The 15,590-nt window shown below is 41.0% G+C and overlaps 1 protein-coding gene across 1 annotated transcript in view; it reads right to left on the bottom strand.

The window, feature by feature from the left end:
* Positions 1–15,159, bottom strand: part of STRIP2 (striatin interacting protein 2) — a 38,364-nt gene extending 23,205 nt beyond the window's left edge. Inside the window, exons 1-3 of the mRNA XM_075273891.1 lie at positions 15,070–15,159; positions 3,153–3,222; positions 30–104 (exon numbers count right to left, since the gene is read on the bottom strand). Coding sequence (XP_075129992.1) covers positions 30–104; positions 3,153–3,222; positions 15,070–15,108 — 184 coding nt within the window. The 5' untranslated portion in view covers positions 15,109–15,159. The remainder of the gene's footprint in view (positions 1–29; positions 105–3,152; positions 3,223–15,069) is intronic.
* Between the last annotated feature and the right edge of the window lie 431 nt (positions 15,160–15,590).

Genomic DNA, 15,590 nt, shown 5'->3' with positions numbered 1-15,590 from the left:
TTCATCTTCATTTTTTGGCCCAGTCCTACCTTGAAGTCTAAATCTCTCCTCAAAACATCTGCGGTTAAGGATCAGCTCTGGTTCCTCTGTGTAGCTGTACAGTTCTGTGGTGATACAAAGACAGTAATATCAAGTTTTATCAGAACTATTTAAACACACACACCTTAGCCTATGTTCACATCTGTTTCAGAGACCCCATTGCAGAATCTGCCATAAACTCCAGACCAGTGGCGTAACTAGGAATGGCGGGGCCCAAGGCGAGCATTTTACATGGGCCCACTAGTGTCCCGGGCCCTGTGGCAGCCACTACTGCTGCTACCCCTTAGTAGTGACACCCCTGCTCCAGACAGATTATGCCAGCAGAGGCGCAACTTGAAGTTCCTGGTTCCCTATACAAAATATGTGATGGATCCCCTACCTGTCTTGTGGGACAGAGGAAACTTTGAGGGCCCTTAAGGTTCAAGGCTCAGAAGTGACTGCTACCCCTGCACCCCCTATAGCTACGCCCATGTATGCCATTAAAATGACAGACACCATGGTGGAAACCTGATGGACCCAATCAGTCTATCAGGTCAGCCGTTGTCCATCATATGACAGGTTTGGCATGTCTGTTATAGGAACCAAAAAAAGGAAAAGAACAGAAAAATAAAATAAATAAGCAAATGAAACAGGAAGAGATGTGAGTGTAGCAAAAGTAATAAAAATTGCACCAAAATATAAGATGATAAATTTTACTATCCAAAACTAGCTATAATTAATAGCAATCCAACAAAAAAAATAAAATGATTAAAAACATGTCCATCAAGTGCTATAAAGAGGTTTTCTGGGAGTAAATCCTTAGTATAGGTCATCAAGATCTGATTGTAGAAAATGGATATCGGACCTCCATAGATCAACTGCTTAGGGCGGGTTCACACCAGTGCCCGATCTCCGTTTTCAGGTTTCCGTCTTCTGCCGACAGAAGACAGAAACCTGGCAGACAGTGTCCGGCCGTGAGCGTTTGTGGTCTCCGCGGTGAACCTTTTTTTTTTTTTTTTTTTTAAACCGGACATAAAGTCCTGTATGTCCAACTTTGGTCCGGTCAAAAAAAAACAACAAAAAAACGGTTTTGCCGTGGAGAGCACAAAACACTCACAGGCACTCATGGCCGGACACTTTCCAAACCCATTCAAATGAATGGGTTTGAAAGATGACTACAGGTTTCCATCTCCTGTCCAGTTTCGGGCAGGAAACGGAAACATGCAAAACAGAAACTGGGGCACAGATGTGAACCTGACCTTAACTGTTACTTTTTACATACAAGGCTATGTAAAAGGGAGAAGGAGAAGGAAAATGATAGAAAAGACACTCAAATAATTGGTGCTGCTATACTCTGCTATTCTGTGAGGGAGAGAGCATATGATATTGCTATATGCCTTATATAAAACACTTCATGGAATGAGACAATAAATCAATCAACTAACTGAAAGCAGTCTCCTCCTCCTCCCCTCTCTATAGAGTTCGGTAAGCAAACTTAATACAGGGCTGGATCTATGTAAACAAAGTCTGACTGAAGTTAAGGAGGAAGAAATCAGTATAATTAGTAGAGAAGGAAACTGATTTCTTTATTAAGATACATTACAAAGTTTCTTATATTCACTCATATTAGTCATTTATGAAGAGTTGTTTATAACTGGAGGTACGCTTAACACCTGAATGTCAGGGGGTGTCTACCTATCAGGACTGCATGAACAGTGAGAGCAAGCAGTCACTGCAAAGAACTGTTCTAGCAATGGGGGACTCTGTACTGCCAGATAAATTCCCTTCACTTAAAGTGGTTTTCTGGGTAACTTTTTTAAAAACGTCTGTTAGTGTTATTAAAGGGTTAATAAGTACACCCATATACCTTTAGGAGTGTTTTGAGTGATTTCTGGGAGCTCCTGGCACCCTCTTCATTTGTTTACATGGGTAATTATAGATTTTCTTTAAAAAAATAAATTACTAATAATACCGTATATACTCGAGTATAAGCCGAATTTTTCAGCCCAGTTTTTGTGCTGAAAAAGCTCCCTTCGGCTTATACTCGAGTCAGCAAAAAAAAAAAAAAATTATTTTTTTTATTTTTTTTTTTTATAGGAGAGGGGGTCTATGACCAGCCACAATATTAATGTATAGAATCTCCCATAAAAGAGTGCAAAAGAAAAAAAAAAAAGATTTACAAAAAATAAAAAAATAAAAGTTCTAAATCATTCCTTTCCCTAGAATACATATAAAAGTAGAAAATGACTGTGAAACACATACACATTAGGTATCCCTGTGTCTGAGAGTGCACGGTCTACTGAATATAGGGGATCTGCAGCTTGAGGTCTGGGATTTTTTTTTTCCCACTTGGAATTAAGCCTGGCTGAATATAGGGGATCTGCAGTGCTCCTATTAACCCATTCCCGACGGAACAGGAGCACTGCAGATCCCCTATATTCAGCCAGGCTGAATTCCAAGTGGGAAAAAAAAAATCCCAGTCCTCAAGCTCAGGGAAGGGGCAGACAGACAACCAAAACACCCCCTCCCCTTCCCCAGCAACTACTGCACCCAAAAACTCCGACCATTTTAATTTTTGAAATTTTCCAGTAGCTGCTGCATTTGCCCCCTAGGCTTATACTCGAGTCAATAAGTTATCCCAGTTTTTTTAGGTAAAATTAGGGGGGTCGGCTTATATTCGGGTCGGCTTATACTCGAGTATATACGGTAAGTAAAATTATAAGTTAGGCAGGGGGGAAGGGGTTTAGTTTAGGGCTTAATTTTTTTTTCATCTTGGTGATTCCATAAACTACATCATGCATAATTGGCATTTACTCATTCTAATTACTGATGTATACCTGATGTATGACCAGAATGAAATAAAAATAATGTATCAGAACACTGTTCCGTTCAACATTTCCCCATCTACAGTATGTGCTGTTTCAGGCCCACAATGAATTTTTATTTACATTGTAACGTAATTGCTTGTCCCCATACAGCTTACATTTTGTTGGACACAGTTCTTGCTTAAATTTTTGGTGGCTCCATAAAACATCTGATCAAGTGTCTGCTTGTAATAGCTGATCGGTGCCTTGTATGCACTGGGAACAAGGCCACTTACCTTGGTAGGCCTTGCTCAAATTCTATCCATTTACCTGTTAACTCTGCTGCCAAATGGTCAGAACCATTATACTCAAACTCCAGACTTGGACAATCCAGTGAGCCCTGCAAACAAATAAAATCAGTAAATGAGATGGGTCCATTCTTCCACTGATATTTAAGGAAAGGCTGGAACAGTTCCCAATGCTAGGAAATAAACAGCTCGCTTATGTCTATTAATATGAAACTGGGAATTAATCCTATAAATGAAAGCTTTAGGTTGTGTTTACACAGTGGTTTTTTACTGCAGAACTGCATGCAGTTTTTGAATGCAGTAATGGAGGAGCACATTTATCCCTTCTTCAAGATGTTATCAGTTTAAGAAATCTTCACTCCAGTAGTCATAAACAGAAAGTGTAGATACATACTAGAGACTATAGTCCAGCAGCTGCAGGGCTGTACCCTGCTGCCATAAATACTCTTCTAGCAAACAGAACAAACATTAACTTGTCATAGCTCAGCACTCTCAATAGAAAGTCTGTAAGCAGAAAACGTTCTATATATGAAAATACCATATTTTACCCATTTTGTACAGATTTTGATCTTCATTATTTTTTGTACTCCATTTCTTTTTAAACGGTCACTAACTTTTCAGACAACTTTGTCTCATTTCAAAGCATGTGATTCTGGACCAAAACATAATGTATGTTAATTAAAATGTAACTGCTTTCTGCTTGAAAAAAAAAACAAAAACAAAAAAACCTTCTAACAATCCTGCCTCTAGGTGTCTCCCTTCTAGCTAATTTACAGATCACTCTCTATTGCTACGGATGGTCAGTCCATAAATACCATCCAAAAGTAAGAAGTCCTCACAGTGAGTGGAGGATGAGGTTCTGTTCTGTTCTTCACATAGTGAATGGTTTTCCTCATTGCACACACATTCATCTGCAAACTGCTTGCTCTGTGCAAAGGACTGAATATCCTGCACATCTCACATTGTAAAACAAGTCTTCTATACACTTGTTTCTACTTGTGCGATTACAGATGGTATATTATTCAAAGACGGCAAGCAGTTTCCTCACTGTGTTCATAGTAGGACTGGGCAATTAACTAAAAAAATAACCAAAGCCAAATGTCAACCTAGATAACCAATGTGATTTTGTTCACATCGATTACTTTGGTTCAGTTATTAAATATTCGTGAAGTTCCACCTGCAGTTCCACTTTCACCTCCAAAATGAAACTGCTAATATCATGCTTTGGTTTCTTTTCATGCATCAGGGTATAATAAACAGAGGCTCATAGGAGGTTACCAAACATAAAAAGAAAAAGTGTGACTCACCTCCCCTGGTCATCTGACTGATGTCAGTGGCCGCTGAGACATGTGATTGATCACCTCCTCTGAGCTTCGGCTTATTATACTCTAGGGTCTGAAGGTCTGACAATAGCAGTTTCGGTACAGACCAAATAAAACTGCCAGGCAAACCTCACGAATTTCAGCCAACACATACTCATACTTTAAAGGGGCATGACCTAAATAATCAAAGTTAGTTGCTCGCTTCATTGCAATTTTGAAGTATGTCATAATCGCCCAGCCATAGCTCATACCTTGTTTTCTCCTCTGTGTTTTAGCTTTACACTGTTTGTATTTACCCTGTATTTTTAATTTGGTGTTCCTGCAAATATACTATTGTCACTTGAGCTTTTCTCAGCTATTTGTTTGCTATTGTACAGTAACGTCTGGCAGAATTACATATATAGATACCAGTACTATCAGTAATTCATAGGGGATGGGGGGTGGACTGCTCCATATTGTACATGCTCACAGCTTCAGATATGAATGAAAAATGTGCTACCGTCATAATGTGATTATTAGAAAATAGAAAAAAACCTAATAGGTCACCAAGTATGAAGGCTTATGCAGTCATACAACAGACCTACGAGCAAGACCCTGCTGATATTTCAACTTTTCATGAAAACTCAGGAACCCTTTAAGATGACCTTAACATAGCGTACAGTGCTGCATTGTGTAGTTCTAGCACAATGTGGGAAAGACCAATGTTTTGGAAAAACTGCTTATTTTGTTGCAGGAATGGGAAAAAAAGGAAGTAATACTTCTCCCTTCTGCTGAATGTATTCCTGGCTTTGGCTCAAAAAAGTACAACTAAATATGTAACAACAAAAAAAGCAACTTTTATGTAGCACAGGGCCTTAGCTTAAAACACACAACACAAATTGACATGCAACGCAGGTTTTCTTCTTGCAGTATGTCGATATGTATCCCCGATTTACCTTAAAACTTTCATGCCTTGCAATGTAAAAGTTAAATGCAGTAGGAGACATGTGGACATACACTATTCCTACAGGTGTTTCCCCATAAAAAACCACCCATGACAGAAAAGTAGTAATGAGTCCTCCTGTTGTGACCCTCCCGCCGTAGGCCCCATACACACAGCCATAATTTTAGTCTATATGGACACTCTGACAGAACTGTAATCATAGATAACATAATGTCTAGGGGCCTGTGCACTTGACTGTGTTTTTTTTTTTTTAATCAAATACTTTTTAATGATGTTTTTCAAGGTAAAAGACATACAGAGCAAAATTAAGCAACCCAACATAAATACCACTCCACGTCCACCCAGTAAGGCTATAGGAAAAGAGGACGTCGAAGGGGGTAATTTTTACATATCCACGACACCTCACCCTTCAGACATCTGAATATCTACATGGACAATTCCATAACCTAACTGCAGAAAGACCTTCCCCTTTTTTTTTCCATCGCAATACGAACAATAAAAGAAAACTCAGCTGTGGGAGCAGCACCCTATAGAGAATATAGCAATTCATTGGTACATATCTACATTCAGGAGAGCCTACATTTAGGCCAATACATGGCCATATTTATAATGGATCCATTTGAAGGCTGTAGGACCGAGCCGAACAATATGGATAAAGTCTTATTCCTGTCCATTTTTTGGTTTGGTCTGTAGAAAACATGGACTGCACAGTAAATCTAGAATCCTGTCTGTTCTCTTGTGGAATCTAAAATAGCTAAAGTTTGCTCATGTTATCTGCAGAACATAGATACAATAGACTGTAGGGACATTCCAATGGAAAGGAAAAGATCAACTGGTAGAAGTACAGAAAAAGTATTTACAATGTTACTCAACTTTGATAAAGACAGAAATGTTGCATGGTGATCTGGGCAAACCTTTCATCATATGTGCTGTGTAGTCTTATTACTTGACGTTTTGGTTTTCTTTAAACCTCTTCTAACCCCAAGGCCTGAACTGGCCAAAATATCAGCTTAGGGTGTGAGACATACAGCAGCACAAAGGCTAAAAATAAGAGAAGAGTCGCCAGCTGCTGGAAAACTATCTATGTACAGTTACATGGCAGAGAGACGACTTTACTAATTCTGGGGTAGGGGAAAGAGCGATACACTGTATTCATGTACAGTATGCTTAGAATAAAACCATTGTAAATAACTATTCTTATGTAATGGATTCTCAGCTACAAGCTACAGCGGAGAGCTTCTATCTCTGGCACTGTACAGGGTACATCAGTGCAGTGCATGGGTAGCCTATACTGAGTATTTCATGTATGGACACATTCATTTTAATGTGTTTATTTAGACATAAGAGGGTTTTTTGCAGATCATATGTACTTTTTTCCCCCACAGATGCAACACATCAATGAAGGATCTACGGGCCTGTGAAAAAAAAACGAAAAAAAAAAATGGATTACATCTACGCAACATCCATTTTTCATAGACCCAAACACATACTATATATAGTAAATTAACCAAAAATAAAACTGATCCGCTTTACAGATGTGAAAAGCAGATCAACTACAGACGATGAGCCATCTGGAAATGAGCAGGGTGGGGTGCGGACTGTAGAAAAAGAACAGATGGAACACCTTTGTGGATATGTAAATGATACATAAGGCACTGTGCACATGTCTGTACATCCTATTCTTATTTCCATGTTTGATCTGTATGTAAGTTTTTGGTGTGTCACCAAGGCATCAGATGTCTTTTTTTATCTTTCAGCATCACTCAGCGATGAATATGTAAAAAATAGATGAAACACAGAAAGCACACGGATGACGTAAGAGCTGACGTGAATACTAATGAGCACAACTGCTTAGTGCAATTGAAGAGAATTCAGTTCTTATAAAAACATGTCGGGGTTTTACTTATCCACATCTGTTCCATCATTTCAAAGATATAAGCCATTTTAGTGTTGATGCAGATTAGGGTATACCAGGTAAGTCGATGGTAATACTGCATGACATACACAGAGTCCGTCCCCAGAGAAACCACAGTGTTACCACTCACATGGCTAGTATAAAAAAAAAAAAAAAAAAAAAATCAACTAAACCACCATTTTTGTGCTTCTGCTAAAATTTTTTTTACTAAAAAAAGTCATTAAAGCAATAGGCATTCCTCAAAATAGCATAACTGAAGAGTAAATCTGGCCCCAAAAAACCCATTAAAGTTAAAATGTAAATAAAACTACATGAATTGTGTATCCTCAGAATTGTATTGACCCACAGAACACAGGTGCCATGTCATTCGAAGCCCATAAGAAAGTTGCTCAAATATTTTTTTTCTCAACCTCATTCCATTGAAATTTTGTTCCATCCTCCCAGTACATCATATGGAATATTAAATGGTACTATTATAAAGTATAATTTGACCCGCAAACATTAAGCCCTCATATGGCTCTATGAATGGAAAAATAAAAAAGTTATAGGTTTTGGAAGGCAGGAAGTCAAAAATGAAAATCAAAAAAATGGCTGCCGCAGGAAGGGGATAAGAGATAGATGGCCATCCACTTACCCCTGGAATGCATAGTAATATGGGCTAGACATTAGGGTGTCATAAAAGCTGGCCATACGCATTTGACTTTTGTCCAGCAAAATTTCTAACTTGTTGGAAATTTCTGGCCATCATTCAATTACAGCTGAATATTTGCCATATTTCACAGACTCGCCAACTTTTTTCTGCTAAACTGGCTGCCTAACTAGCCAATATAGTTATTCATGTTGATGGTGGGATTGTTTGTCTGAGTTATCGATCAGCTGCACAATGGCTGATCATTATTTACCATGTATGGCCAGCGTTGGGGGAGTGACACACTATGTACCTGGATGGAGTTATACCTGCATCCAGTTCTGGAGTCACAGAGACAGTCCCTAATTAATTCCAGCCTATTTCTCATTTCTGCTCTTGTTAGCAGCAAAATTTCACAGTCAGTAATAGTCTGGAATTAATCAGTGTCACTTACTTATTAGTGATGGCTCCTGTGGCCGCAGTTATAACTACATCCAGGTACATAAAGGGGCAAATTTATTAAGACTGATGTATTGTATGCCAGTCTTAATAAAGGCCCTGATTGGCACAGGGAACAAGAGATTTATGAAGAGGTTGTGACCTTTTCATTAATCTGTCAGATGTCCCTGCATCAGAATCTACTCACTAGCATGAGTTATAATAAATGCACTTTGGCCCACGTTCACACAATGTGGTGGTTGAGGTGCAAATCAGGTTGTTGCTCCAAATGTGCGCTTCAATATCATCCCGTTAGGCCAGAAAACTGGTGTAGAAGGGAAAATGAATTTTCTCCATTGTGTATTTACCCTTAAACGCTGCATCCCAGCATAATCTGTGATGAGCCAATTGCCAGGCTGCACCATTACAGTTACTATTTCTTCAAATAGGAGAGAATACATGTGTTTTTTTTAGGAACTGGTCCATGATGGATGAAGCTGGGGTGCAGTAACAGCCTTACTGCAATTAAGCTATGATGACGATGTAATCAGAATTTCACCAAGACTCTGCCTACCCAAAGGCGTGAAATACTTTATAGGGAGTCTGATTCTAGTTCAGTATGGACCATTCTGGTGACACAGTCAGATAGCTGGGGTTCACATGACTATTTTTCTCCTTCCTGACCGCCACCTGTTACTGAGATATTTGGTTTTTTTCCTGGAATAATAATGAGCTGTCTGTGCAATAGATAGTGCCAGGCAGTGTACATGTCAGTCATAGTAGGGAGGAATGAAAGGGTTCGGTGCAGGAAAGAATAGCTCATTGGTATAATTAGAGCAATTGGGACATTCTGGTTGCACCAAACAGCTCATTTGCATACCAAGAAATAAGCCAACATCTCAGCAACAGAGGCACCGATTAGGAAGTAGAAAAGGGAATTTTATTCTCAAGAATGTCAGCTATCGGTCTGCTGTAATTCAATAGAGACTATTCTGGTGAGACTCCCTTAAAATAACTACTGCCTAGGATCACCTATAAAACACATCTTCTAGTGTCCTGCATGTCATTTCTCCTGCATAAAGCCATTTCTTTGCTTATGACAATAGGTTTCAAATACAGCCACTTGCATACATCTTACATCGTCCACAAAACCTTAAAGAGTATCTGGAGAACCAGGAAAAACCATTATATAGCTTAAAGGGGTTGGCCACTTTCAGACCAATATTGACAAACAAATGTACAATAAAAAGAAATACAATTTTCCAATATACTTTCTGTATCAATTCCTAACAGTTTTCTAGATCTCTGCTCGCTGTCATTCATTCTGTTACTTCTAGTGGATAAAACTCTGACCATAGTCATGTGATTTACGGTCCATGGTCATGTGATTTACGGTCCATGGTCATGTGATGAGCACACAGGTACGGCTCGTTATACAGCACAGTAATCAGACATCTGCCTGGTAATCAGCTGTGCACCTGTGTACTCATCACATGACCATGGACCATAAATCACATGACCATGGTCAGCCTTATATCCACTAGAAGTAACAGAATGAATGACAGCAAGCCGAAATCTAGAAAACTGTGAGGAATTGATACAGAAAGTATATTGGAAAATTGTATATCTTTTTATTGTACATTTGTTTGTGAATATTGGTCTGAAAGCGGCCAACCCCTTTAACTCAGGTGTTCTACAGCACTCAAACCTGTTTTTTTTTTTTTTTTTTTTTTTAATGACAAGTCTACCTGCCCATATACTAGTTCTGCCAGCTTACAAACCTACTACTCCAGAGATAGCTCTGCTACACTGTAGGCATGCTCACCAACAGAAGCCAAACTGTGTGGATGGCATCAGAGGGCCCGAGCCCTTCTGTACAATAGGCGTACGGTCCACTCATTATACTGTTTTTGCACAACTTCCTTCTCTTGCCCCACATGACTGAAAAAGCTTCGTGGCCAGTGGAACCATTTTCACCATTGTGACTTCCCACACTAGGGAATAGTATTTTAGGAAACAGTAACAGTACCTTGGCTGTTTCTGGATTTCACAATGAGTTTCGTAAACATAACACACATATATTGAGGGAAAGCCTCCTTTAACCTTTACCCCTAAAACATGTGTCTGTAACCTTGGAACTTCACCATATCAGGTCAACTCATGTTCTCCTGTGATGTTTTGTGGCATAACCTCTGCAAATCTGCTTGTATATCCTACCATGCAGAAACTATTACATTATTACATAATGCCAATACAGTAGAGCAGTGGTATGCAACTGTGGACCCACAGTCCAAACCCAGAAGGCAGCTGACCAGACCTGTATAGCACAGGGGAGGTATAAGGGGCCTGCAGAAAACTCTCCTTAATTTCTCCAGTCATGGCTGTAAAGTTGGTAAGTCAAACCACTGACTCCTGTTTCTCCACAGCTACGCCTTCCTAAATAGCTGACAGCCATGGTCAAACTGAAGCAGTAAAGATCCCCCAATTCTCAAAAAAAAAAAACACCTAGTGATTGTCCTTCTGGAGACAGCAAACGTATGTTTAAAGGCCCTGGTGTGAAAGTTCAGCTTGAGCCCCCCACAGCAATATTCTCCCCTTTTGTGGTACAACCTCCCCCCTAGAATCTGTTCTTGACCTTGACTATACTCAGACCAGTTGCTTAATTTGACATGAAGAGTTTAATTTTCTCTTTTTTGACAGTGGAAGGCTTAGTGTCATACATTTTCTCATTCCAGTTCACCAGAGAACAGGGGTAATAAATTTACAATGTGCCAGTGATCAGAGAAATTCAGAAAGGTAATATAGAAGTTTAATGAGCCTTTGCGTGTGAGTGTGACTTATGGACCCAGTGGTAGGCGAGATCACTGTGAACCATTTAAATTATACCAGTGCTTAATTATGGGTCCCCTAAGGCTCCTGGGCCCGGGTTTCGATTGCTCCCTCTGCACCCCCTCAAGTTACACCCCTGAAATTGTGCATTATACAATAATAATTCTATAATTTAACTTAAAATAAATAGACATTTTATTCTGAAGCCGATCGGTCAGTAACTGCCCTGACTCCACCATAATGTTAGCAGTCAGGAGAAGTCTAACAGCTGTCCTGCTTACACTGAGGGGTCACAACAATGGCAGCAGGGATCAGTAGTCCTTTCTGCTGGCTACCTACACAGCAGTATGGCCACACTACTGTTATGCTAGTCCTTGGTAGGCACGCAGAACAGCAGTAGAGAGATTACTCCTAACCGTACTCATTACACTAAAGCAAGGAAAGAGTTTCCTGCAGGCCCCCTATACCGCCTCTGACGACACACAGTTGGTATAGGGGACATTATGTGAGAATTATTGTGTATGAGGGCACTAATGGGATATTATACCATGTGGTGGCCACTGTATTGTGTAGGGTCACCAATGGGGTATTATAAAGTATGGAGGTACTCAGAGGATGGCACTATTATTGTATGGGGGCATGGGGCAGGGTTACATGTAAATACTGGACACATTAAGCTATTTTTTTTTTTTTTTTAGCTCAAACCTTCACCTACCTGGTCTGTGGACCTTCACTAAAAGTAGATGAGTATCCCTGCGCTAGACTATAAAGGCATACAAGTCTATCTTATGTTACATCTAATAAAACTGGCTGTTCAATGATTTACCTCAGGCGAAGGTCTCAAACTGATTTGTGTGTGTTTTATTTCAGTAGGATTCAGGAGAACATAAAGTAGAAATACCATGAAATTGTGCGGCATGTCCATCCCATGTGACCCCAAGTGAAATTTACTATACACTTTTAGGGTGCATTCACACTGAGTAAACGCTAGCTTATTCTGAACGTAAAACACGTTCAGAATAAGCGGCGTCTAAAGCAGCTCCATTCATTTCTATGAGAGCGGGGATACGAGCGCTCCCCATAGAAATGAATGGGCTGCTTCTTTCACTCCGTGCAGTCCCATTGAAGTGAATGGGGAGTGCCGGCGTATACGGCAAGCTCTGCTCATGCCGGAGCGTACACGCCGGCACTCCCCATTCACTTCAATGGGACTGCACGGAGTGAAAGAAGCAGCCCATTCATTTCTATGGGGAGCGCTCGTATCCCCGCTCCCATAGAAATGAATGGAGCTGCTTTAGACGCCGCTTATTCTGAACGTGTTTTACGTTCAGAATAAGCTAGCGTTTACTCAGTGTGAATGCACCCTTACATTATAGCTTCTGACTTGGAATTCAATTGTGACCTTTGAAAATGGTTTGTTGGCTGTGCCCATCTCATTTTAATCTAGATTCAAGACTGTGCAAGGGAAACCTCTTTTTGGAGTTTACACGTTCTACCCATGTTTACTGCCATTTCCTCCAGAGTGTTCTTTGTACACTGCAGCAGTATATGTTGCCGCTATACATGTGACAGGAAATAAATTGCTGACAATATCTAGGACACTATCTGACATATTGTGGTCCCCTGTAGGTGAAAGGTAACTGATAACATAAACCAGGGATGACAATCTGATTATTCACAAAGTATCCTACATTCACAGCTAGTAACCATTTTATAGACACATCATAAAATCATAATAAATAAAGATGAGGAATAATATCTGCATACTGCTCAGACCAGACCAGAGGTCACATTACAGTTTATTCTCCTTATTTCTGAGGAGTATTTGTAGTGGAGGAGGAGTACAAAATTAGCAGTAATATAGGGCGTCCATGGGCGTATAAAATGATAGGTAAATATTTATGCAGGAAACCATTAATATAACAGTTCTCATGTATAAATAAATAGAGAATTTAGACAATTCTATCTCATAGTGGGCTAAAAGTATTATTGTGACAGACATAACAGATGTAAATCCACCTGTAAAATAAAAAAGAAAAACTGCACTAAAATGCAAGGATTTATGATGCAGTTTTAGGTTGGTTTCTAAAATCACTAGTGCCACATGTGTATGAAACACTGCCCACATGTAGTGAGCAGATAGTGACTGCCAGATTACACAGGTTTTTTGTCTACACATGGCTTCTGTGACTTTAAGACCCTCACACGAGTCACCTTGAGTTGAATGACATATAGGGTTTAGATACAATAAATGTGAGTGACACGAAGGGGTTATTTACCTGGGGTCTCAAAATGCCCCCAAATAGCATCAGCATGGTCCAAGGGGGAGCGGTGGAAGGGGCAGGTGGCTCTGGATTTAACCACCCATGTATTCCAGGAGTACTCACACTCATTTCTGCAGGGCCACTGGCTTCATCAGATTAAGGCCCCGTTCACACGTGGCAAGAGGGGGCGGATTTTGGCACGAAATCCACGTCATAATCCGCCCCCTCAAAATGGTGGTCAATGTAGACCGCTAGTGTTCTTGTTGCCGCTAGTGAAAAAAAGAAACGAGCTGCCCTTTCTTCAGGCGGAATCTGCGACCATTCATATGGGCCTAATCCGGAGCGGAAAGCCGCGACGGGATGTTGTGCACTGCACTGGCATCTGCGACGGAATATGCACACGTGTAATTGCGTGTGAACTAAGCCTAATATTTACAGTAGTTTACCAGTGTAAAGGATGCCTGAAATCTACACCAGTTGTGAGCTGGAGCCCAATTATGAGGAAGTGTACACCTTGTCATAAATGAGATGCATTCTCAGCTGGCACAGGAAAGATAAAGATTAGGGTTGAAAACGTCAGTCTTCATAAATTTCCCCCAGTGTTGTCAGGTATAGCCGAGGTTACCCAGAGTGCGAATGACTCCCTAGTTAATGGCCAGTTCTCGCCCTGGGAGTGGGTTGGCTTGGAGAAGAGCTTGAGAGGAGTGGAGAACAGCTTGGAAGCTTATTGGGTAGTTTGTGGAGTGAAGCAGCCTGTCTGCCTAAAGTCACCATTCAGGTTGAGCAAACACATTCAGGACAGTCATGAGGAAGATGACGGGTTTCCCAGTGGTGGACAGTGAATCCCCCTGCCACAGCAGAAGTGTATTGAAGCCTGGGATTTTATAAACTATTTAAAATCAACTGAGGAATCTCCTTCACTATGTACACACAGATCTGAGTAAAGAAGACTTCAGTAAGGAGCAGATTGTGAGTGTGTTTCCTTCATTGCCAGTCAGTGTCTTCAGGTGACCTGGTGTCAGAGCAGCAGCTCAGGTCATGATAGGCCGGGCAGTGTGGCACATTAGCCATGGAGGATTATAATGCTAGCCGCAGCAAAGATACCATATTGCCAAAATTCTGAGATTGGCTATTACATAATCAGAGCAGAAGTCACCACGGCCCATAGTATGAGAACTATAATTATACTGATTCACACACAGTCAGTCAGAAAGCTCATGTAAGCACCAAGTGTTATATGTGCAAGATGAGGGGAAACAAAAAGCATCTTATGTTAATAAAGTTACTGCTGGCAGCCCTGCCATAATGTCAGAGGAAATGCAGGGCTACTGCTGTGCGAGGTCACAAACACTACAGGGAGGAGCAGCTTCTGGGGAGTGAAGCTCTGAGGTACACACTGTCACCGCCATTGTGTTACCACTGACACTAGTACAGCCACAGATATCCCTCTTATTCCGGATACTGAAGAACTACTAGTACCAGAATACCTACCACAGCCCTCTCCTCATGTCCAACACTATGACTTCTTTCACTATCGCTCAGCGCCTGCGCCATTACACTCTGTAGTCAGGACTGAGTTACCCCCGAACCCTCTCCTCACCTCGGGTTCCCTCCTCCTGCCCTTGCTGCTCCCCTCCATGCTGAATGTGCAGCTGTCACTCACAGCTCCGTGACACACACGTGCTGAGCAGTGGCGGTGACAGACACCACGCCCTTCTCTGTTCGGTCACTGATTGGCCACGCTTAGGGGGCGGGAAAGAAAACTTGTTTTTCTTCTTATTGATTGGTTTAAAGTTCTATGGGGCGGAGCCTCCAGACAGGATGAGCGGGCTGTGTTGTTACCCTGACACCTGAAGTGGTGGGGAGGGCCCGGCACCGCAGATATCTATACAGCTTACCGGTTACAAAGTCGTGCACTAGTCATGTGCGAGCCGCAGGCAAAAACAGTGGCAGAAACACATCGCGGTTATTCTGTAGAACCTTCACAGATATTCTGCTTCAATTATACCGAGCTGGAAACCGACAGCATTTCCGTGTAGGTAATTGGCCTGCTGCAATTTACAAAAACGCCACAGTTTTTGAAAATGGAGCATTTCCCCTGCAGAGGATCAGCCATATACT

The sequence above is a fragment of the Leptodactylus fuscus genome, chromosome 5 (genome assembly GCF_031893055.1).
Source record: "Leptodactylus fuscus isolate aLepFus1 chromosome 5, aLepFus1.hap2, whole genome shotgun sequence".
Taxonomy (NCBI): Eukaryota; Metazoa; Chordata; class Amphibia; order Anura; family Leptodactylidae; genus Leptodactylus; species Leptodactylus fuscus.
Note: the sequence above shows the minus strand (reverse complement) of the source record. Positions and strands in the feature narration are given on the sequence as shown.